This window comes from Sapajus apella, unplaced genomic scaffold, assembly GCF_009761245.1.
Source record: "Sapajus apella isolate SASKATOON/1434 unplaced genomic scaffold, GSC_monkey_1.0 scaffold13, whole genome shotgun sequence".
NCBI lineage: Eukaryota > Metazoa > Chordata > Mammalia > Primates > Cebidae > Sapajus > Sapajus apella.
The window spans coordinates 3,313,154-3,337,852 of NW_022436953.1; the positions used below are offsets into that span (position 1 = coordinate 3,313,154).

Genomic DNA, 24,699 nt, shown 5'->3' on the forward strand with positions numbered 1-24,699 from the left:
TTTTCTTTTCTTTTGACAGGGTTTCACCCTGTTGTCCAGGCTTGACTGAAGTGGCATGACCATAGCTCACTACAACCTTAAACTCCTGAGCTCAAGCAATTGTCCTCCCTTAGCCTCCCGAGTAGCTAGGATTATAGGCATGTGCCACCATGTCCAGCTAAATTTTTTGGTTTGTTTGTTTTGGTAGAGATGGGGTCCTACTGTGTTACCCAGACTGATTTTGAACTCCTTGGCTCAGGCAATCCACCTGTCTCAGCCTCCCAAAGCACTGGGATTACAGGCATAAGCCACCATGCCAAGCCTAGCTTTAAAAAAAAAAAAATTCCTTTTTTAAACCATTTAGATAGCCTTTGCTACGCCAGTGTTGTCTTTCTGTCATCCCTGTACCCTCTCCTACAAACTCTAGCTACTTCAGTCTTCCTGAATTCTCAGCTTTTGTCTCCTTAACTCAGGGAATTCTTTTGGCTCTGTGTAGGTCCCCCATCCCTGTGCTTTGGCTTAGAAATTCTCAAGGCAGTAAATTGCTTCAATCAGAATTGACTTATTGACTTCATTGTTCACCACTTTCAAAGATCATTGCCCTTCACTTTCCAGTGTTGCAAACCACTGTTTCATATATTTTGTCTTTTTAAATTTTTAATTATTATTATTATAGGTGGGAAGGTAAATCCAGTCACTGTTACTCTGTCTTGGCCAAAAGCAGAAGTCCTTATATGAATTTTGGTCTCCTAAGCTATGCTACTCTGAGGTAGATAATAGCATAATTTAATGTAAAAGGTTTGTATCTGCAACAGCCCTTTGGAATCTTCCCACTAAAAGAGGGCATTCCTGGCCATTCTAAAATCCCTAGAGCATGTCTGTAAATTTGAGTACAGTCTGTTTTTGTAACACCAACTATAATTCATTGCTTGGTGTTGGACAGCTGCTATTCTATGCAAAATTGGGGTTCTTTTGGCAAGAAAAAAGGAAATTCATACTGGGTAAACAAGTGATGGAGCTTGTCACAGCCTTATACTATTGATGGTTTATGAGCTAGCCACATATTATGGCATGGTTAGGTGCTTTTATGCATAGATCTCTGCATAAAATCACAAATAGAACTTTGCTCCTTTTCACATATCTTGTTCAAAAAAAAAAAAAGGTTTTGCTGAATCTCTTTGTCCATTAAAGGAATGTGAACTTTGAAGCTATTTAACCATCTCTCTAGTAGGTTTTAAATAGAGCTGTAATGAATTAGAAAGGTGAAATTGAATCTTGGGGAATAATGTACTGGCAGAACATTGAGCCTGGTAGTTATTACACTTTCAAATGTCACATACCAATAAAAGGGTTCTGAGTCATAAGGATTTTTGTTGAGTCAACTGACAAGTGCTTTTAAATTGTAGCATCTTCTGTTTTTGAAATTGTTCTGTTTAACCCTTTGCTATTACTTACCTTCTACCATATACACATTTTTCTTCTCAGTGTCCTCCTTCCTTTTAGAGCTATCTTTCTCTGGTTTCCTTAGTCAACTCCACCTTTTTCTTTTGGAGGTAATATACAAGAGTTAATATAAATGACCAATAATATATCATTGGCTTCCTTGAGCTTTTAGCTCACATAATTTTAGTCTGCTTTCTTTTCTTGTAGGTGTCCTTCAAGTAGTGAAGCAGAGTGTTCAGATCCCAGTTTTTGTGATGATTCGGCCACGTGGAGGTGATTTTTTGTATTCAGATCGTGAAATTGAGGTGATGAAGGCTGACATTCGTCTTGCCAAGCTTTATGGTGCTGATGGTTTGGTATTTGGGGCATTAACTGAAGATGGACACATTGACAAAGAGCTGTGTATGTCCCTTATGGGTAAGAATTTGTATCTATGACCTAAAAGCCTCTAATGATAATTGTATTTATGCTCCCAATATAGAAAAACATCATCACAAAACTGACTTTGCAGTCATAGCTACAGACACTTATACTAACCTAAGTATTTCAAATAGTAGTTATTTAGAGGTTTGGGGTGGGGTGTATGTATGGCAAAGCCTTCTTAACTCACCTTAATTGCTATGGATTAGGTTCTGCTACTGTTCTCATAGAGTAGAAATTTAAGGGAAATTTACCATGGTTCTTTTAATTACTGCACCAAGAACTTCAAAAGCTATTACAGCTGATGAGGATGGACCACCAAGTTGGAAGATGTGAAGGGGACAGAAGCAAACTACCTATATTACTAGGCCAAAGTATTTCTTAAATGTCCTCAGAGGGGCAAGTAATAGATGTAATGCTATCCTTATGGTTGTCAGTTTAAATGATTTTCATTTGGTGCTGAGGCATAACCATTTTTTATGTAAAAATCAGAGATTTGTGGAAAGATAAGACATTTGAATTTTTAAGGCTGCCATTTTGTTATTATGTTAGGAGAAGGTATTAAAAAGTTTCAGCTAACATGGAGAATTCTGTATGTAGTAATCAGTGGTGACATATTCATGTTGTTATGTGACTTTCTTTTTATAGCTATTTGCCGTCCTCTGCCAGTCACTTTCCACCGAGGTGAGTCATTTTCATTTTAGAAGTTCTGTTGAACAGTGTTAGTTTTCTAATTTCAACAACTGCCACAACATTTTTATGGAACACAATTCTGTAGTGTTCCAAGGTTACCAACTGGTTTTTTAGATTCTGGGACTAGAAGATATAAAAAGAGAGATGTGCAATCTCTAGAAAATTTGAAGCCTTGGTTATGAAAAGTTGTTAAAAGATGGTGGTGGTGGTGGGATATAATAGAGAGAGGGATGGAATAAGTATTGCCTTCAAGTGCGTTGAAGCAAGCATTCCAAGCAAGAATCCTGAGATTCATTTTAACTAAGATTGTGTTAGGTCATGTACAACCCCAAAAGAATAAATCGTTGTCACTGGTGAAATGAAATGTACTGCCTATCTTAAGCCAGGCAAAACTATCCCTGGGGTTAGCAGTGAGGTGAAGTTTCACAGATATAAACTTCCTAAGGGAAGAGAAAGTTGGGGATCTGGAGAAAAATTGGATATTATTGGGAAGGGAGAAAGGAGAAACAGACGCTATCTAATATTGACTATGTAGTCAATGAACAGATGTCCACTATGGTATACAAATTGTTTTTCATTATAGCTTATCTGCATCACAATGATTTTTTAATGTGACAGTTTCTTATAAAGAAATATTTCCTATAAAAAAATCAGTTAGTTATAATTTCTTTTCTTTTCTTTTTTTTTTTTTTTTTTTTTGAGATGCAATCTTGCTCTGTTGCCCAGGGTGTAGTGCAGTGGCATAATCTTGGCTTACCGCAATCTCTGCCTCCTGGGTTCAAGCAGTTCCCTGCCTCAGCCTCCCTAATAGCTGGAATTATAGGTGCCTGCCACTACACCTGGCTAATTTTTGTATTTTTAGTAGAGACAGAGTTTCACCATCTTGGCCAGGCTGGTCTTGAACTCCTGACCTCATGATCCACCTGCTTTGGCCTCCCAAAGTGCTGGGATTACAGATGTGAGCCACCGCACCCAGCCAAAAAATCAGGTCGTTATGATTTCAATGCTCTTTGGCTACATCTTGGTTAAATGGAAGAACAAGTGTCTATTTTGCCTTCAGAGAGCACTGCCATTGCACGTGAAAAGAAGTCTACAGTCAAAAAAAATTTTTTTACTTCAAATTTCTATTCTTTTCTTTATTCCAATAGGTTTAGCAAAAATATTTTCCTATTTTCAAAATTTGTAGAATTTTTGGGTTCCACATTTTTTTCACTCATGTATTTAATGAGATAGCATAATATTGTTATAGTGGTGAGAAGGCGCTGCCACCAAAACAGGTGGATCCTCTGTGGTAGATTTAGTTGCCTACATTAAAGGGTGAAATGAAGGGGTCTACTTCATTTAGAGGACCACTACCACCTAATCCACCACAGGTTAGAACTTCTATATCATGTAGCAGCGTGAGAACCAAAGCAGATGTGGGTTTTTTGTTTTCAGTTTCCTTGTACCACTTTACTCTTTGAGGGCTCTGAGGAGGGTAGAAGTCTCTTAGTAGGATGGAATTGAAACTTCATATAGTCTGTTGAAAACAACTATCCTTATGCATTTAAAATTTTACCATATATGAGTGCTACCTGTGCACATTTATTTAATGATTTTCTTTAAATAAAATCCTAAGTATGCACCCATAAAAAAGAACAAGATCATGTCCTTTGCAGAGGCATAAATGGAGCTGGAGACCATTATTCTTAGTAAACAAACACAAGAACAGAAAACCAAATACCACATGTTCTGACTTATAAGTGGGAGCTAAATGGTGAGAACACATGGACACCTAGAGGGGGACAACACACACTAGGGCCTTTCTGAGGGTGGAGGGTGGGTGGACAGAGAGGATCAGGAAAAATAACTAATGGGTACTAGGTGTAATACTGTAATACCTGGGTGATGAAATAATCTGTACAACAAACTCCCAAGACATGGGTTTACCTGTATAACAAACCTGCGCTTGTACCCCTGAGCTTAAAAAAATGTGAAAAAAAACTTAAGTAAAGTTGTTTTCAATAGAAACTTTTATAACTACTGTAAATTGAAAACTTTTCATTTCTTATCTACATTTAAGTAAATATACCTCTTTAAATGTGTACCATTATTTAAATAATCATGCACAGTAGTGGTATGCAGACTGTGGTGTGCTGATAAACTGGCTCTTAGAAAAAAGAGCCCTGATTTGTAGCATTTTTAAATTTCTGTGGTTTAAATACTCTACCTTCACTAATATTTTAAAATTAATTAAATTTTTGTTTTTCTTTTGAGACAGGGTCTTGCTCTGTCGTCCAGGCTTGGGTACAATGGTGCAGTCTCAGCTCACTGCAACCTCAACTCCCTAGGCTTGAGTGATCCTCCCATCTCAGCCTCTCAAGTAGCTGGGACTATAGATGCACAGCACCATGCCCGGCTGATTTTTGTATTGTAGATATGGGGTCTTGCCATGTTGCCCAGGCTGGTCTCAAACTCTTGGGCTCAAGTGATCTGCCCACCTCCCAAAGTGCCAGGATTATAGGCATGCGCCACCACACCTGGCCCTACCTTCACTAATTTCAGGCTGCCAGTGGATTAACAATCTGACTTACAGAATTATTGAGTGTTTAATAATTGGCCTTTGTAAGCCACACAAGCTAGGTCCTGCCTGCCACTGCATGTATGCTACATTTTGGGAAGCAGTGCATTAAAGGATATCTGTTCAAAATTCACATCAATTTTATTTATTTCAGCCTTTGACATGGTTCATGATCCAGTGGCAGCTCTGGAGACCCTCTTAACCTTGGGATTTGAACGAGTGTTAACCAGTGGATGTGACAGTTCAGCATTAGAAGGGCTACCCCTAATAAAGCGACTCATAGAGCAGGTACATGGAATTTCTCTTTTTTCCCCTAAGACTCTGTTGTAGTTACTCTTGACATTCTGTTTAGCCAGTTTGTAAAACTATATATTACTGACCTTGTGATTACTCTGTAGGAAAGAGCAAGCAGGCAATAATGTATATCACTCTTACTTCTTTCACATGAGCCTTTTTAATCATCAAGGCTTTTACTATCAAATTACACATCAATAGTGCCTAGAGATCTGATCTAACTTGGATAAGCAGAGCAGATTTTACCTTTTCTCTCCCATTGGCATTACAGTTTCATTTCTTAGTTTAGATACAAAGTCTTGCTATGTTGCCCAGGCTGGTCTTGAACGCTTGGGCTCAAGCCATCTGCCAGTCTCAGCCTCCCAAAGTGCTGAGATTACAGGCATGAGCCACTGCACCCAGCCAGCATTGCAGTTTTAAGCCACATCTTTTCATTATACAGCCCATGTATATTCAGGGAATTTCAATATTTCATTATATAGCCCATGTATATTCAGGGGATCCCATATGAAATTATCATCTGGAGATAAATTCCAAAACCAAAATTATAATCTTATTTCTTCCTATCTGTCAATATAGAAGGAAATATAGGTTTCTCTTTTATGAGTTCTCCTGGTGAGCTGGCATCATTTGTAGAGCACTCAGACGATGACTTTGTAATTATAGTATGTCTATGTTTTTCTGACATCAGTCCAGAAGCATTATAAATTAGTGAATATAGACTTTGAGATAGGAGTCATGTGTTTGAGACTCAGGTTTGACACTTGCGATGTGATGTTGAGTAGGTTAATCTTTAAGCCTCTGTTTCCCCTGTGTGAAACTGAGATGAGTTTAATACTTCTTTTGTAGAGTTTCTCAGAAGATTGCTAGAGATGAGATATGTAGGAGGCTTAGCACAGTGGTTGGTATATAGTAGGTCTTAATAATGTTAGGTTCTATTATTGCTGCTATTTTTTTTTTTTTTTTGGATTATCAGGAAGCAAACATACCTTTTAATATTCTTTCCCATGAAGGTCAAGAAAGAAAACATTACTAGCACCTCTGAAGGCCTGCCTCTTCTGTCTTGCAAAACTATGCCTCCCTATTCCCCCAAAATAGCCACTTTCCTGATTAATACTATCATAGATTAGACTTGCCAGTTTTTGAATTTTATTTAATTTAAATAAAATCATATGTAGTATTTATGTCTAGCTTCCTTGGCTCAATACAAACCAGTGGGAATTATCCATGCTGTTGAATGTGACTATATTTCATTCATCTTCATTGCTGTATACTATTTCATTGTATTGCTGCTCTTATAAATAACAGTATTAATGTTCCTGTGTAGACATCTTGTTATTTTCACTTTTCTATAGCCATGAAAATAATTTTCAGAAATTTCTCCTGAAGAGCCGACGTGACTTTGCTATTCTGGGTTATAACGGTTTCACAAACATTTATTAAATATATATTAGATGCAGGACATTTGTACTGTGGTAGTAACCAAGGGGCAAGTGCCTGTGTGTAGTCACTGCTCTTACCATTTAGTGCAGAACAGGCACTTCTAATAGAGCAGGCAATTTTAATACAGCTCTATTTTTAAAAGGTACTGTAGGAGTACATTAGAGAGGAATTAACCCCAAATTTAGGGAAATGAAGGTTGGCAATAATTAGAGGAAGCTTACCAGAAGAAAAGATATTCAGACTGCAGTGTTACCCTCATTTGAAGGATGTTTGAGAGTTATCTGTGTAAAAGTTGGGGCAGTGGGGAGTGAGGGTGAAGTGGGGAGGCGGGTGTTGGTGGAATTGTTTCATATAGAAGGAATAGTATAAGCAAAGGCTATAAACAAAAGCAAGCATAACTTAAAATACTGAGGAATGGACAGAATATTGAATGTGGAGATAATGATATCTAGAGCCTTGAAAACCTTACTAAAGTGTTTATTTTCCTGGTGCAGCTGGAAGGCCTAATGTGTTTTAGAAGAGTTGATGAATTAGTTTTCCAGTTTTAATAGGTTACTCACTAAGGAGTAAAGAATAAGATATAATTGCCATAGTTCACTGTGTGTGTGTGTGTGTCTGTGTGTGTGTGTGTGTGTGTGTGTGTGTGTTATTTGTATGTTAACCATTGGTTAGTAGGAAGAGCTACTCAAATATTCTCATACATTAACTTTACTGAAGTAACTACCTGGCAGTGTAACATACTAGTTAAAGCATAGGCTTTGTGGTTAGACAATCTGTATTTAAGCCCTGGCTTTGACACTTAGTAGTGACCATGGATACATTACCTGACCATCCTAAACCTCAACTTGCTTTTCTGCAAAGTTAGGATAATAATGGCACCTACCTCCTAGAATAACTAGGAGGAATTTCTTCAGGTTATAGCACTTAGTAATTGTTCTATATTATTACATCTGACACTTAGTAATTGCTCTATGTTATTAAATCACTTTGATAGTCTTAGGTAAGCATATACTTCTAAATAATCTTGTGTGGAAGGCAAAAAGAAGTGATAGAATTTCTTTTTTTTTTTTGAGACGGAATCTTGCTCTGTCGCCAGGCTGGAGTGCAGTGGCGCAATCTCGGCTCACTGCAACCTCCGCCTCCTGGGTTCAAGAGATTCTTCCGCCTCAGCCTCCCAAGTCGCTGGGACCACAGGCACATGCCACTACGCCCGGCTATTTTTTGTATTTTTTTTTTTTAGTAGAGGTGGGTTTCACCATGTTGGCCAGGATGGTCTCAATATCTTGACCTCGTAATTCAACCACCTTGGCCTTCCAAAGTGCTGGGATTACAAGCGTGAGCCACCGCGCCCAGCCAAAAGTTATTTCTTTAAAAATATTATTTCTCTATGTTTTGGAAAGCCTTGATTTGGAAGAAACAGGCAAATGTGACTTTTTTTCATTCTGAAGTGATTTCAGCTTTTTAGGTAGTCAGTGTTTTGTTTTATGGATGCTTTGTTCATACCATTTGAGAATATGAAGCATCCTTGTTCCATTTATTTCTCTAACAGTTATTAAGTTCTATGAAATAGCCACTCCCCTCTTTCACTCGCCTTCATTACCTTGCTTTATTTTTTCTTTGTTATCGCTACCTGGAATTTTATTATATAAGTATACCTGTGCATTGTCTCGTCTACCTTGAATGTGTAAGCTCCATGTGAGTAGGAACTTTCTCTTATTCACCATGTCAGGGAGGAAAAACTTTTCTTCTATCCTCGGGGTTTGTTATTTGGGGCCTGCACTGACTGAAGACAGATTAGCAGGAGCAAAAACAGATTTTATCATATACATAAGTACATATATATATCAGTACATACAGAAGTTCACAAAGAAATATGATTTAGAATTGGGGGCTCATATACCATTTTAATAGGTGAAGGGAAGGGAGAAATGGCGCTTACAGGGGGAAAATGACTTTTTGAAAAGATAACTTTCTAGAGACAAATTTATTATGCTGGACATTTTACTTGTCCAAGATCCCAAAGGAATAGAGAAGATCTAGTGAAAATTAAGCATTTACAGTAATTTTCAAAATTTAATATATTCTGACTCATGTTTCTATTCTCACTGCCTTATTATCCCATTCAAGAGAAAGATATTAAAATTTACTTTTTTTTTCTTTTTTCAGGCAAAAGGCAGGATTGTGGTAATGCCAGGTATTTATTTATCTATCAATTCACTAGCATAACACTGAACTGTAGTGGAAGAAGAGCAAACGAGGCAGGAAAATGTGAGAGAGCGTATTAGTACATTACATATTAGTACATGATCTTCAGAGAGAATATATAGTCTGATTAAAATACTTAAGACTGGGAGATCTGTGCTTGAATTTAAAAATTTAGATAAGAAGGAAAATATTCTAATAGTGATTAGCTCAAAGAGGAGCAAATAAGGAAGTAGATAGAGATTGAGGTTTCTCCATGTTTGCTCTCCCATTATATAGAATTTTATGAATTTAGATGTTCGTCTCTGGTGAGGCACATCAAATTTGATGCTGCTATACTGTGTTTGAGACAAATGTCCTAATGAACAGGTTTAAGCAAAAGTTTAGGCAACATTCTTAGGTAAAATATAATACTCTCTCAGTTCCTGAAAATCTCTGATTGCCAAATTATTTCTTGTAACCAGAATTGAATATGATCCTGATGATAACCATAAGATTAGTTAAGTTCATAATGGCTAACTAGAAATGAACAGTTGGAGCAGTTTTCTAAAGAATTAGAATTAAGCAATACAACCTAGAAGAGTGAGACAAATATAAAGATGATCTTAATTTTTCTTTTTATTAAGTTTCTCAAACATACAAAAAAATAGAAAATAGCATTATGAATACTCATATGCTTGTTCCCTAGATTTAACATTTTGCCAAATTTGTCCCATCTTTTTCTATCCTGAGGTATTTTATGAAAGTTAAATTGAAAGCATCATGACATTTTATCTTTATACATCTCTAAAAAGGGTGGGATTTTACGATAAACACAAGTCCATTGTCACACCTATCAAACATTTAATACTCAACTTTCTCCAGTTGTCCCCACAATGGTTTTTATAGCTGATATGTTCAAACTAGGATCCAGTCAAGGAACAAGCGTTACATTTTTGGTTATCTTTTGTTTGTTTTTAGAGATGAGGTCTTACTATGTTGGCCAGGCTGAACTTGAACTCTTAGCCTCAAGTGATCCTTCTATCTCAGCCTCCCAAGTAGCTGGGACTAGTTGCACACTGCCACACCCACCTCTATTGTATTTTAAAATATCTTTAATATAGATGTTTTTCCTTTTATTTTTCTTGCTTTTAAAAAAGTTGCATTTACAAAGTTTGGACTGGGCCCAGTGACTCACACCAGCAATTTGGGAGCCCAAGACAGGTAGATCACCTGAGGTCAGGAGTTCAAGACCAGCCTGGCCAACATGGTGAAACCCTGTCTCTACTAAAAATACAAATATTAGCCAGGCATGGTGGCGTGTGCCTGTAATCCCAACTACTTGGGAGGCTGAGGCATGAGGATGGCCTGAACCAGGGAGGTGGATGTTGCAGTAGGCAGAGATTGCACCGTTGCACTCTAGCCTGGGCGACAGAGCAAGACTCCATCTCAGAATAAAATAAAATGAAAAGTTTGGACTACTTACCCTGTAAAATGTCCTGCTTTCTGAGTTTATCAGATTGTTTCCTCTTGATATTGTTTAGCTTGTTCCTCATGCCTCTGTATATCCTATAAACTAATAGTTAAATCATAAGGTTTGAATAAGTTAAATCATAGCTTAAACATTTTTAATAAGAATACCTTGTGGGTGATTCTGCATACTTATATGACATCACATCAGAAAGTATTCAGTCTCTGATCATCTCACTACTAATGATGCCAAGACTGACCAGGGTTCAAAATAGTGACACTTAGATAAAGAGTAACTTTTAAAAAGAGGCCATGAACCTGGGCAATATAATGAGATACCGTCTTTATAAAAAAGTAAAAAAATGAGTTGCGCATGGTAGTGTGCTGCTGTAGTACCAGCTACTGTGTTGGCTGAGGTGGGAGGTTAGCTTGAGCCCTGAAGTCAAGGCTGTAGTGAGCTATGATCATACTGCTATACTCCAGCCTGGGCGACAGAGCGAGCCCCTGTGTCAGAAAAAAAAAAATAAAAAGGCCATGTAAAGGGGTATTGTCAGATATTGAGGAAGCCCTTAACCTGTAGCAAGTCCTTAAAACAGGCACAGATAGAAAGTATATATTATCTGTCAAATTGAGGTCCTTTTTGGTTTATCAAGGAGTGTTAAAGAGACTTTCTGAGTGTTGATACTTTTCCATTTAGCACAAAATGTATATAGTATTGACAAATAATACTTAGACAATTGTTGACATTGAGTACCTTTGTTTAATATGCAATTGTTACCTGCTGTGGGCAAGGCATTACCTGGGATGCAAAGCTACACAAGAAACTACTTTCTAAAGAAGCTGACTCAGGTCAGAAGATATTACATACAAAAATATTTGTGCTTAATTTCTTTAACAAACCTTACCAAGCAAATGTTAATTATATGACAATTATGTATATTATATACTAATTGTGTAACAGATATGAAAACAGAAATTAAATAATCAGTCCTACTTGGGGAGCTCACAGAATAGACTTATAAACAAATTTATTAGAACTTCATGTGAATAAATACCAGCAAGTAAAAACTCCTAGGTAAGTCATTCTGAATGCATAATAAGTATTCATCACTGGGAAATATAAAGAGGTAGTTACCCTCTAGGAACTTCCATAATGAAGCCTACAACATACTTAAGCTCTGGTTTCTTCATCTATAAAGAGAAGAATATTAAACTAGTTCTGTGGGGTTCTTTTTAATCATAAAGCTGTGTTAGTCTGTGTCTGGAAAAATATATTACCTGGCCGGGCGCGGTGGCTCACGCCTGTAATCCCAGCACTTTGGGAGGCCAAGGCGGGTGCATCACGAGGTCAATAGATCGAGACCATCCTGGTCAACATGGTGAAACCCCATCTCTACTAAAAATACAAAAAATTAGCTGGGCATGGTGACGCTTGCCTGTAATCTCAGCTACTCAGGAGGCTGAGGCAGGAGAATTGCCTGAACCCAGGGGACGGAGGTTGCGGTGAGCCGAGATCGCGCCATTGCACTCCAGCCTGGGTAACAACAGCGAAACTCCATCTCAGAAAAAAAATAAAAATAAAAAAAATAAAAAAATAAAAAATGTATTACCTATGTACTTAAGTTGCTAACTGAGCAACATGTGTTTCAGTGGCCAGATGTTTTGTTATTTGTTAGAAGGAATAGAAGGAAATAATATATTTATCTCTTAATCCTTACAATAGGCTTATGAGGTAGGCAGTATTACCCCTCTTTTATTGGCAAAAATGTTGAGGTTAGTGGATTTAAGTAGTTTATCTGAGATCACATAGCTGTGAAGAGCTACAGTGATAAAGTCAAGATTTCAGTCTAAATCTACTCAGCTTTTGTGTTTTCTATTTCTTTCTTTCTTTTTTTTTTTTTTTTTTTTCTATTTTTGGAGACAGGATCTCATTCTGTCACCCAGACTACAGTGCAGTGGTGCCATCTCAGCTTACTACAACCTCTGCCTCCCAGGCTCAAGTGATCCTCCGGCCTTAGCCTCTTGAGTTGCTGGGTCTACAAGTGCCCACCACCACATTCAGCTAATTTTTGTAGGTTTTTAGAGAGATGGGGTTTCACCATGTTGCCCAGGCTGGTGTCAAACTCTTGAGCCCAAGTGATCCTCCCACTTCACCTCCCAAAGTGTTGGGATTACAGATGTGAGCCACCACACCCAGCCTTTTTTCTATTTCTTAAGGCTGAGTGATATTACTGTACTGCTAAGGAAAAAAAGACAAGTTAATGAGTCTCAAAGAGTGTGTAAAGATAGGTTATTTCAGCAACTTTAAAGCTTGAGATACAAAATACATATATTTAAAATATTGAATACATCCTATAGTGAGATAAGGATATAAAGATGAGTAAACTAATTTCGTATTTATAATCTGACACCAATTCAGAATATGATTCTTTATATATAAATATTTAAAAGATTGTTCATCAAAACAAATGTCATCATAAAATATTTGATGGTACAGTTTTAATAAAGTAGAATCAGATTCTTCTGTGAAATAAAGTATGAAGCTGATATTATAACTCATAACCTGTATAATACCTTGCATTTTTCCGTTTCCAGTGAAGTCAGTGTACTCTTTAAATCCTGGGCTAGAGACAGAACCTTAGAGGTTCTCTTTCAGGCACATCTCTGAGGTTGTGCTTTTGTAGATTTTTTTCCTCAAACCTGTACTTACCTTTCATTTTAATTTGATTTTGCTTTAATTGAGGGACGAGCAGGGATAGCATTGTTGTGTTAGCCAATGGACAGACAAGATTCTATCATACATGTTCTATAACCTTAATGGTACTTCCCCAGAGTCTATATCTCTTTTATCACTTTTCTAATCTCATTCTAGCTTGATAGGGAGAGACTAATTTTTGAATCAATGAGAAATTCAGTTGATTCCAAGTAAAGCAAGCAATCATTATTCATTAAATGTTATACAAAATTCTGTTTTACTCAATGTGTTACTTATTCTTTCCAACAGGAGGTGGTATAACAGACAAAAATCTACAAAGGATCCTTGAGGGTTCAGGTGCTACAGAATTCCACTGTTCTGCTCGGTCTGCTAGAGATTCAGGAATGAAGTTTCGGTAAAAATGTATTCTGTGATTCCAATAAGAAGAATGAAATTAATTTTTACCTTCTCCGAAATAGGAAAAGATGGTGACATTATTAATCAATGGAATGTTGTGACTACTACATAAGTACTGTAGTTGTTTTTGTAGTTGAAAAACATTTTTGATATGGTTCTTGTCCTGTCTTAAAGAAACAGACTCTTTTGAACATAGTTGAACCTTGCATTGTAAAGGCATTGCTGAACTTAGACCAGTTATAATAAAGAAATTCCACAGTTGAGCTTCGAATGAGTCAGCTATGCACATGTGCCCATTTGTGTATGATTTCCTGTAGCAAAGTTAATAACTATGGTGTAAGGATGGAAGAGTCATAGTTATTTTTCTCCCTCCTACCTTTAATACTTAGTTTTCTTTCATATTTGTTCTCTGTTTTTAGTTATTTTTAAGTTATATTACCTTAAGAAATTGTAACTATTATGTGGGATTTTTTTAAATACTTAAGAGGATTTTTATAATTTAATAGTAGTTGAATGTTTCTGTTTATAAATGATTGGAGAAAATACAGTGTAAAAGAAGCAAGATGGCTGGGTGAGGTGGCTCAAGCTTATAATCCCAGCACTTTGGGAAGCCAAAGCTGGTGGATCACTTGAGGTCAGGAGTTTGAGAGCAGCCTGGCCAATATGGCAAAACACCATCTCTACTAAAAATACAAAAAAATTAGCTGTTGTGTGGTGATGTACACCTGTAATTTAAATTTTAAAAAAAAAGCAAGAGCCTTGGAATTTACAATTCCAGATATAAAATGAAGTATACTGTCTGGTGGATTCAGCTACTATATGTTTCAAGTAATTAATTAATGAAAATTATGGATGAATATAGTAGTCTAGCATACTTGACCTACCCTTGTATAATGAAATAGTCTATAAAATGAAGTGGCAGTAGGAGGACTCATTTAATAACATATGATTGATTATTCCTTTATTATTTCTATTACAGAAATTTATCTGTTGCCATGGGAGTCTCACTTTCTTGCTCGGAATACTCCCTAAAGGTAACAGATGTGACCAAAGTAAGGACTTTGAATGCTATTGCGAAGAATATCCTGGTTTAGCCAGATGTCTCTGAGAGACATGGATATCACAGGATGAAGGTAGAAGTATAATCTGCAATTCTCTATGACACAGCTTTAACCTTCTTTTCTGGCCAGGACAGTCACAATCTTTGTTTTAAGTTTCACATGGCCACGGAGAATGTGCCCAAGAAGAAAAAGAATTTGAAACAGAGAGTCACTTCCTAATTTAGTCTTACCAGCAATTGTCATCATGGTTAAAGCTGGCCTGTACTTCTATAGACAGAAGCTTTGTTTGTTTTCAGTGGAATTAATTGATGAACTGGGAAAATTCAACTGCATGGTATGAATTCAGAGTGTGACTTAAGGGTCAATTCAGTAGCAGAATTTTTCTTTTTCATTGGTAAAATAAAAATTTCTACTCTTACAGTATAGTCTCTTATTCTTGCACTGAATACAGTCTGTAGCCTACAGGTATGAAAGGAAAAATGCTGTCTTATTTTTTTCTTCACTTTCTCTTTTTATTATGTGCTCGTTGGATATGCTGCTTTGGGCAAGATAATAAGGGTACAGAGTAAAATGGTGCAGTGTGAAAATTCCCAGACTTGGGAAGCAGGATATCAAAGTTCCTAGACTTATAAAGACAGAAGTGATCTCTGGCATTCATTAGGTTTCTTCTCCTGTAATCAGAAAGAAATGGCTTAACTCTTAAGATCCATCTGACAATTTACAAAGACCTATAGTAAAAACTGGAGGGGGTTAGGAAAGTTATCAAAGTAGCAGCTTTTTTTCGACTGAAGTCACAGATGGGAAAGATGGATTTTTTTCCCCATGAGCAGGTCCCAAATGTTAACGTTCATTGCTACCTGTACCTATCACTTTCATATTTATAATCTCATTTTACACAAAGAACACACTGGTAATAGAACTGTTGTTTCTATCCTAGGAGAGTAACTGAAGCATAAAGAGCTTCCCCTTGGTCAGGAAGCCTCTGAATAACATGCACAGATTGTGTACTAATGAATGTTTATATGAAGAGTCTTGCCTTTATTTATTTATTTATTTATTTTTGAGACAGTGTCTCACTCTGTCATCCTGGCTGGAGTGCAGTGGTGCAGCCTTGGCTCACTGCAGCCTCCACCTCCCGGGTTCAAGTGATTCTCCTGCTTTAGCCTCCTGAGTAGCTAGGATTACAGGCATGCGACACCACACCCTGCTAATTTTTTGTATTTTCAGTAGAGACAGGGTTTCGCCATGTTGGCCACGCTGGTCTGGAAATATGGCATCATATGATCTACTTGTGTCAGCCTCCCAACGTGCTGAGATTACAGGCTTGAATCACCATGCCTAGCCTAGATTTTAGGGACTTGGATCTTTCAAGATTTCAACATTCAGGATTATGGCATTCAGGATTGTGTCTTTGGGGATTATGATCCAAACCCCTTTTTATGTATAAAGCACAGATATACATGCAGTTCGTAACAAATACACAGTATATCCAGGGTATTAAAATTTCAGTAGGGAAGAGGGTTTAGGGGAAAGCAGTGGTGGAAAAAATCTCCTGAGATATAATGGTCAAGAAACACTGAACCTAGGATAAGGTACTGAGGTGGGAGAAAGTCATGGTTAAAGGAATTGTCATAGTTAAAGCTAAAGAAGTAAACAAGTGATATAAAATGGATTTAATGTGAGCTTATTTTGCTTAAAATGTGTAGCATTAAGGAATACATCATTGTGTGAACATTATCCAGAAGTACAAACATAATACAGGTGTTTTAAGAAATCCAAATATTGAAATAGGATGGTATTCACATCTTTTCCTGCCTTATAAAGAATTATTTATATTAAATATATGTTAATCTTTGGGTGTTTTTTGGTATTATGAGGACAGTGGCTGGAGAGAGGAAAATTGGAAAAAGTCTAGAGAGGCTGTTTGATTTATTTGAAAAGGGCATAGAGCTACCTTGGGAGGAAGAGAAGAGACATAGGAGCGATAGGGGTGGGGAAGTAACCACAGGTGAGCTCAAATGGGCTGAGATCTTTTAGGAAAAAGAAAGGAGATTCAATGATATGAGAACTTTGGAGAGAATGGCAAGGAAGTTTTAAGGAAGGTTTGTTTTTGGTTAACATTATTAGATGTTATAATTACCTATTTGCCATCTCTTCAAAATACTTGAATAAAAATTTTATAATATTTGCAAACATTTTGGAGTGTGACAGTGTTGAAAAGTAAACATGAATATACCATTATATAAGAGCAATAATTTAGAAATTAAAAGAACGTTGCAGAGATCTCTAAATAGAGCTAAAGATTTTTTTCTAAAGTAATGCTTTTGTTTTCTATTTCTTAGATCAGCTGTTTTTCTCCCAAATAGTAGGAAAAGCTCATGTAACATGGGCTTGTTACTTTGCAAATTATTTTTTCTAAATATCCCTGCTGACAGTTTAAACAGAACATTATGCTTGATCTTATATTTTGCTAGCCAACTGTTCTCCTTTACTATTTGTCATCCCATTCTTCTGCCAGGAAACTACAAAATATCCTCATTTATCAACCTTAAATCCTAATTTACATGCATTCACCATCTTTTTTGTTTAATCTTGGTAAATAAAAGGCAATTAATTATTAATCTGTCCCTGAATAATTGTATCTATTACAACAACTAACAGGAAATATATCCTTCTGTCTTTGGAGAAATACCAGTTAAGATTACAACTTAGCACTGGTAAGTACAGCTAATCTCTGAACAATGAAGGCATTAGGAGTGTCGACCCCCTTATCCAGTCCAAAATTTATGTACAACTTTGACTCCCCCAAAACTTAAGTTAAATCCTGTGAAGTCATGCACAACATCTGGACAGTTTTCTTTAGCAAGGAATTTGTTTTGAGCTTGATGGCTTTCATGAGTTTTTTTGTTAACAATAGTGACATCTTCAGCGATGTAATACCTTCAGATTTTCATGATGTTCTATCAGGGTTCTCTTCCATAGTGCTGAGAGGACCATGTGTAATGATCCTAAAGGTTCTTAAGACCCCTTGATCTTGAGGCTAAATTAGAGGCATTGTGTTTGGGAGCATGTAGACCACTTTGATGCCTTCAGTGTTGAACTCCTGGAGTTCTACATGGCCGGGGCATTGTTCGATATCAAAAGAACTTTAAAAGACAGTCCCTTATTGGCAAGGTCCTTCTCACTTAAGGGACAAAATGTCTTCGTCCATTTGTATTGCTATAATGGAATACCTGTGGTAATTTATAAAGAAAAGAGGTTTTATTTGGCTCTTGGTTCTGCAAGCTACATGTTCCATGAAAGGGCCATATGTTCAAACCCACCCCCAAATGCTGAGGGAGTCAAGAAAACAAGGCAGACAAATCCAATTTGTCAGTATTATGTGATTTATTGAGGGAACTTACAGACAGAAGCATGGTTTTGGGGGGGCTACAAGACAGGTAGATCTCTGCCCCATAACCCCCCAGACCCAGGGATTATATCTTTGGAAAAAGCATAGGTGCTCTGGTAAGAATGTATAAGTGCCTATAGGAATCACAGCATATGATTTCTGCAACACAACAATTATTTTGGAGGAAACTTGCAATGAATAGGTGTTCCTACATAAAGAATAATAAATCAACTAAACATTTTGGAGGTATTCTTGGACTCAGGGTTAGCCAGGTGGATTAGCATTTAAAGTCACTTCTGTCCCCATACTTTACAAGGAGCATGGCACCAGCATCTGCTTCTGATGAGGACCTCAGGAAGCTTCCGTTCATGGCAGAAAGCAAAGAGGAGCCAGAGTATACAGATTGTATGGTATGAACAAAAGCAAGAGAAGGGGGAGGAGGTGCTAGGCTCTCTAGCAATCAGTTCTGGGGAAAGTAATAGGGTGAAAACTTAGTAGCAAGGAAAGCATCAAGATATTCATGAAGAATCTGCTGCTTTGACCCAAACATCTTAGGCTCCCACCACTAACACTGGGGATCAGATTTGAACATGAGGCTTGGTGGGGGTCAAACAAACCAGACCCAAACTATAGTATTCTGCCCCAGGACCCCCAATCTCATGTCCTTCTCACATTGCAAAATATAATCGTCCCATCCCCAAAGTCTTCACTTGTTCTAGCATCAATTCAAAAGTCCAAAGCCTCATCTGAGATTCCAGGTAAGTTTATTAGAGCTGTGAGCCTATGGAATCAAAAATATTATTTACTTCCAAGTTACAGTGATGGTACAGGTGCTGAGTAAACATTCCCATTCCAAAAGGGAGAAATCAAAGAAAGTGGGTAATAGGCCCCATGTAAATCTGAACCCCAGCAGGACAGACATTAAACCTTAAAGTTCTAAAATCTCCTTTGACTCCACATCCTACAATCTGAGCACGCTGGTGTAAGGAGTGGGCTTTCAAAGCCTTTCGCAGTTCTGTCCCCACAGCTTTTCTGGACACGGCTCAAGTGAGCTGCTCTCATGGGTTGGAGCTGAATGCCTGTGACTTTTCCAGGCTGAGGGTGCATGCTGCTGATGGTTCTACCATTCAAGGTCTGGAGGGCAGTGGCCGTGTTCCCACAACTCCATTAGGAAGTTCCCCAGTGGAGACTCTGGGGAGGTTCCAACCCCACATTTCTGCTTTGCAATGCCTTAGTAGACTTGCTGTGGGGACTAGCCCTGTGGCAGGCTTTTGCCTGGGCACTCCGGCTTTCTAGTAGTACTCCTGAAATTTAAGTGGAAGCTGGCAAGCCATGACTCTTGCATTCTGTGTGCCTGCAGACTTAATACGGAATTCACCAAGGCTTACAGCTTACATCTTTCAGAGAGGCTGGAGCCAGAGCAGCTGGGTGGCCGGGAGCAGCATCCTGAGGCAAGAGCAACACACAGCAGCAGAGCCTAGGCTTGTCCCTTCAAACTATTCCATCCTCCTAGGCCTCTGGGCCTTTGATAAGAGGAGTAGCCTTGAAGATTTCTGAAATGCCTTCGCAAACTTTTCACCAGTTGTTCTGACACCTGGTTCCCTTTTATTTTTGCTAATCTCTCTAGCAAGTTATTGTTCCTCTTGGCCATATTCTTGGATTCCTCTCCAGGCTTCAAATTAAGTTTTTATTCTCTGTTTTCCTTTTAAGTTCCAACTTTAGGTCATTCCTTTGTTCCCATATTTGATTGCAGGTTGTTAGAAGCAGCTGAAGCAGCCACACTTTTTTTTTTGAGACAAGGTCTTGCTCTGTCACCCAGGCTGGTGTGCAGTGGCAGGATTATGACTCGCTGCAGCCTAGATCTCCTGGGCTCAAGTGATTCTCCCACCTCAGCCTCCCAATAGCTGGGACTACAGTCACATACCACCACACCCAGCTTTTTTTTTTTTTTTTTTTAAATATAGAGTTGGAGGTCTCACTGTGTTGCCTAGGCTGGTCTCAAACTCCTGGGCTCAAGTGATCCTCCTGCCTCAGCCTCCCAATGTGCTGGGATTACAGGCATGAGCCACCATACCTGGTCTTGCCACTTATTGAACATTTTGCTGCTTAGAAGGGCCTTTACTGTCTATATTTCTGTCACCACTTTGGCCACAACCACTCACACAGTCTGTAATAAATCCCAAACTTTCCCTTATCTTCCTGTTTTCTTCTGAGCCTTCTAAACTCTTCCAACTTTTGCCCAGTATCCAGTTCCAAAGCCACTTCCACCTTTTCAAGTATCTTTATAGCAACCACCCTCTCCTTGGTACCAGTTGTCTTTCTTAGTTCATTCGTGTTGCTAGGAATGCCTGAGGCTGGGTAACCCAAAATTGTATTTGGCTTACATTTCTGCAGGCTGTGTAAGAAACCTGGTGCCAGTATATCTTAATATATATATTGATTGCATCAATCCAGAAAAAGGGTTCTGATTGTCCAGGCCCTCTTGTGCAGTCAAGACTGGCAGCTGGTGTTTATCTTTTCCCTTCAAGGCTCAGGGGTAGCTGCTATATAGATAAGGTCTATCCTGATAATAAACCTTGACTGCATTTGCACAAAACAGTAGCGTTGGCATCTCCCTTTCTGCCTTAAATCTTGATGCTCAGTTCTCTTCCTTACTAATAAATGTGTTTTGTGGCCTTTTTTTTTTTTTTTTTTTTTTTTTTTGGTACAAACTGATGCAGACAGAAAACCAAATACTACATGTTTTTATAAGTGGGAGCAAAACATTGGGTACACATGAACATAAAGATGGGAATAATAGACAATGAGGGATACTAGAGTGGGAGAGAAGGAAGGAGGGAAGGGCTGAAAAATGACCTGTTGTGTACTGTGCTAACTACCTGCGTAATGGATGTAGTCATACCCCAGACCTCAGCATCTTGCAATATATCTTTGTAACAAACCTGCACGTGTTTGTTATATCCCAATTCTAAAATAAAAGTTGAAAAAAAAAAGCCCTTGTAGGCTGGGCATGGTGGCTCATGCCTGCAATCTCAGCTCTTTTGGAGGCCAAGGTGGGTGGATCACTTAAGGTTGGGAGTTCAAGATCAGCCTGGCCAACATGGCAAAAGCCCATCTCTAGTAAAACAAAAAAAAACCCACAAAAATTAGCCAAGTGTGGTGTGGTGCATGCCTGTAATCCCAGCCATTCAGGAGGCTGAGGCAGGAGAAATGCTTGAACTTGGGAGGTGGAGGTTGCGGTGAGCCAAGATTGCATGACTGCACTTCAGCCTGGGTGATGGAGTGACTCTGTCTCAAAAAAAAAAAAAGAAAAAACCCCTGTATTAAACTGGTAAACATGTTTCCCTGAGTTCTGTGAGCCACTCCAACAAATCGATCAAACCCGAGGAGAGGGTTGTGGGAACCCAGATTTATACTTGGTCAGTGAGAAGTACAGGCAAAATAATCTGGGGCTTGCAATTTATGTTAGAAGCTGGCTGGTGGGGGCAGTGGGAAGTGGGGGGACAGTCTTGGGGACTGAACCCTCAACCTGTGGGATCTGATGCTATCTTCAGGTAGATAATGTTGAGATTTAATTATAGTACACCAATCTGGTGTCTGCTGCAGAAGTCATTGCTTGCTTGGTGTGTGCGTGGGAATCTCCTCACTCCCCACATTTGGTCATAAAAGTCTTCCGTGTTGATTGTTGTGAGAATAGAAAAAACACTTTGAGTTTGAGTTCTCCAACTCACGGAAAGATCAGTATATAAAATCAATTGTATTGCTTTATACTAGCAACAAACAATCTTAAAATGCAGTTAATAAAAATTGAATTTATAATAGCATGAAAAAGGATAAAATGCTTAGGAATAAATTTAATCAAAGAAGTGTAGGACAGGCCAGACGTAGTGGCTCAAACCTGTAATGTCAATACTTTGGGAGTCCAAGGCAGTGGATCATCTGAGGTCAGGAGTTTGAGACCAGCCTGGCCCACATGGTGAAACCCTGTCTACTAAAAAATACAAAAATTAGCCAGGTGTGGTTGTGGGCACCTGTAATCCCAGCTACTCAGGAGGCTAAGACAGGAGAATCACTTGAAACTGGGAGACGGAGGTTAGAGATAGTCAAAATCACACCACTGCACTCCATTGCACTCCAGCCTGGGCAATGGAGCAAGGGTCAGTCTAAAAAAAAAAAAAAAAAAAAAGATGTAAGAGTACAAGAGTACACTGTATACTGAAAACTACAAAGCATTTTTTTTTCTTTTTTTTTTTTTATTGCATTTTAGCTTTTGGGATACATGTGAAGAACATGCAAGATTGTTGCATAGATACACAAATGGCGGTGTGATTTGCTGCCTTCCTCCCCTTCACCTATATCTGTCATTTCTCCCCATGCTATCTCTCCCCAACTCCCCACCCCCAATGTCCCTCCCCCATTTCCCCCCAACAGACCCCAGTGTGTAGTGCTCCCCTCCCTGTGTCCATGTGTTCTCATTGTTCAACACCCGCCTATGAGTGAGAACATGCGGTGTTTGATTTTCTGCTCTTGTGTCAATTTGCTGAGAATGATGGTTTCCAGGTTCATCCATGTCCCTACAAAGGACACGAACTCATCATTTTTGATGGCTGCATAACATTCCATGGTGTATATGTGCCACATTTTCCCTATCTAGTCTATCATCGATGGGCATTTGGGTTGGTTCCAGGTCTTTGCTATTGTAAACAGTGCTGCAATGAACATTTGTGTGCATGTGTCCTTATAGTAGAACGATTTATAATCCTTTGGGTATATACCCAGTAATGGGATTGCTGGGTCAAATGGAATTTCTATTTCTAGGTCCTTAAGGAACCACCACACTGTCTTCCACAATTGTTGAACTAATCTATACTCCCACCAACAATGTAAAAGTGTTCCTATTTCTCCACATCCTCTCCAGCATCTGTTGTCTCTAGATTTTTTAATGATTGCCATTCTAACTGGCGTGAGATGGTATCTCAATGTAGTTTTGATTTGCATTTCTCTAATGACCAGTGATGATGAGCATTTTTTCATATGTTTGTTGGCCTCATGTATGTCTTCTTTTGTAAAGTGTCTGTTCATATCCTTCACCCACTTTTGAATGGGCTTGTTTGTTTTTTTTTCTTGTAAATCTGTTTTAGTTCTTTGTAAATTCTGGATATCAGCCCTTTGTCAGATGGGTAGACTGCAAAAATTTTTTCCCATTCTGTTACTTGCCGATTCACTCTAATGACTGTTTCTTTTGCTGTGCAGAAGCTGTGGAGTTTGATTAGGTCCCATTTGTCTATTTTGGCTTTTGTTGCCAATGCTTTTGGTGCTTTGGTCATGAAGTCCTTGCCTATGCCTATGTCCTGAATGGTTTTGCCTAGATTTTCTTCTAGGGTTTTTATGGTGTTAGGTCTTATGTTTAAGTCTTTAATCCATCTGGAGTTAATTTTAGTGTAAGGTGTCAGGAAGGAATCCAGTTTCTGCTTTCTGCACATGGCTAGCCAGTTTTCCCAACACCATTTATTAAACAGGGAATCCTTTCCCCATTGCTTGCTTTCGTGGGGTTTGTCAAAGATCGGATGGTTGTAGATATGTTGTGTTGCCTCTGAGGCCTCTGTTCTGTTCCATTGGTCTACATCTCTGTTTTGGTACCAGTACCATGCTGTTTTGATTACTGTAGCCTTGTAGTACAGTTTGAAGTCTGGTATGATGCCTCCTGCTTTGTTCTTTTTGCTTAGAATTGACTTGGCTATGTGGGCTCTCTTTTGGTTCCACATGAAGTTTAAGGTGTTTCTTCCCAGTTCTGCGAAGAAGGTCATTGGTGGCTTGATGGCGATAGCGTTGAATCTGTAAATTACTTTGGGCAGTATGGCCATTTTCACGATACTGATTCTTCCTAACCATGAACATGGAATGTTTCTCCATCTGTTTGTGTCCTCTCTTATTTCGTTGAGCAGTGGCTTGTAGTTCTCCTTGAAGAGGTCCTTTACGTTCCTTGTTAGTTGTATTCCTAGGTATTTTATTCTCTTTGTAGCAATTGTGAATGGCAGTTCATTCTTGATTTGGCTCTCTTTAAGTCTGTTATTGGTGTATAGGAATGCTTGTGATTTTTGCACATTGATTTTGTATCCTGAGACTTTGCTGAAGTTGCTTATCAGTTTCAGGAGATTTTGGGCTGAGACAATGGAGTCTTCTAGATATACAATCATGTCGTCTGCAAATAGAGACAATTTGACTTCCTCCTTTCCTATTTGGATACTCTTTATTTCTTTTTCTTGCCTGACTGCTCTGGCTAGAACTTCCAGTACTATATTGAATAGGAGTGGTCAGAGAGGGCATCCTTGTCTAGTGCCAGATTTCAAAGGGAATGCTTCCAGTTTTTGCCCATTCAATATGATATTGGCTGTTGGTTTGTCATAAATAGCTTTTATTATTTTGAGATACATTCCGTCAATTCCTAGTTTATCGAGGGTGTTTAGCATAAAGCACTGTTGAATTTTGTCAAAGGCCTTCTCTGCATCAATTGAGATAATCTTGTGGTTTTTGTCTTTGGTTCTGTTTATGTGGTGAATTACGTTTTTAGACTTGCGTATGTTGAACCAGCCTTGCATCCCTGGGATGAAGTGTACTTGATCATTGTGGATAAGCTTTTTGATGTGCTGTT

General features: G+C 38.4%; 1 protein-coding gene across 3 annotated transcripts in view; it reads left to right on the forward strand.

Moving 5' to 3' along the window:
- CUTC (cutC copper transporter) overlaps nt 1-15,076 on the forward strand; it is a 24,310-nt gene extending 9,234 nt beyond the window's left edge. The window contains exons 4-10 of one of the 3 annotated variants that reach the window (XM_032281274.1): nt 1,630-1,839; nt 2,491-2,526; nt 5,250-5,383; nt 8,999-9,026; nt 11,276-11,332; nt 13,488-13,593; nt 14,575-15,076. In XM_032281274.1, coding sequence (XP_032137165.1) covers nt 1,630-1,839; nt 2,491-2,526; nt 5,250-5,383; nt 8,999-9,026; nt 11,276-11,332; nt 13,488-13,593; nt 14,575-14,689 — 686 coding nt within the window. In that variant the 3' untranslated portion in view covers nt 14,690-15,076. Of the gene's footprint in view, nt 1-1,609; nt 1,840-2,490; nt 2,527-5,249; nt 5,384-8,998; nt 9,027-11,275; nt 11,333-13,487; nt 13,594-14,574 lie in introns of all 3 variants that reach the window. The other 2 variants (XM_032281276.1, XM_032281275.1) reach the window with 2 other exon arrangements.
- The last annotated feature ends 9,623 nt before the right edge of the window (nt 15,077-24,699 follow it).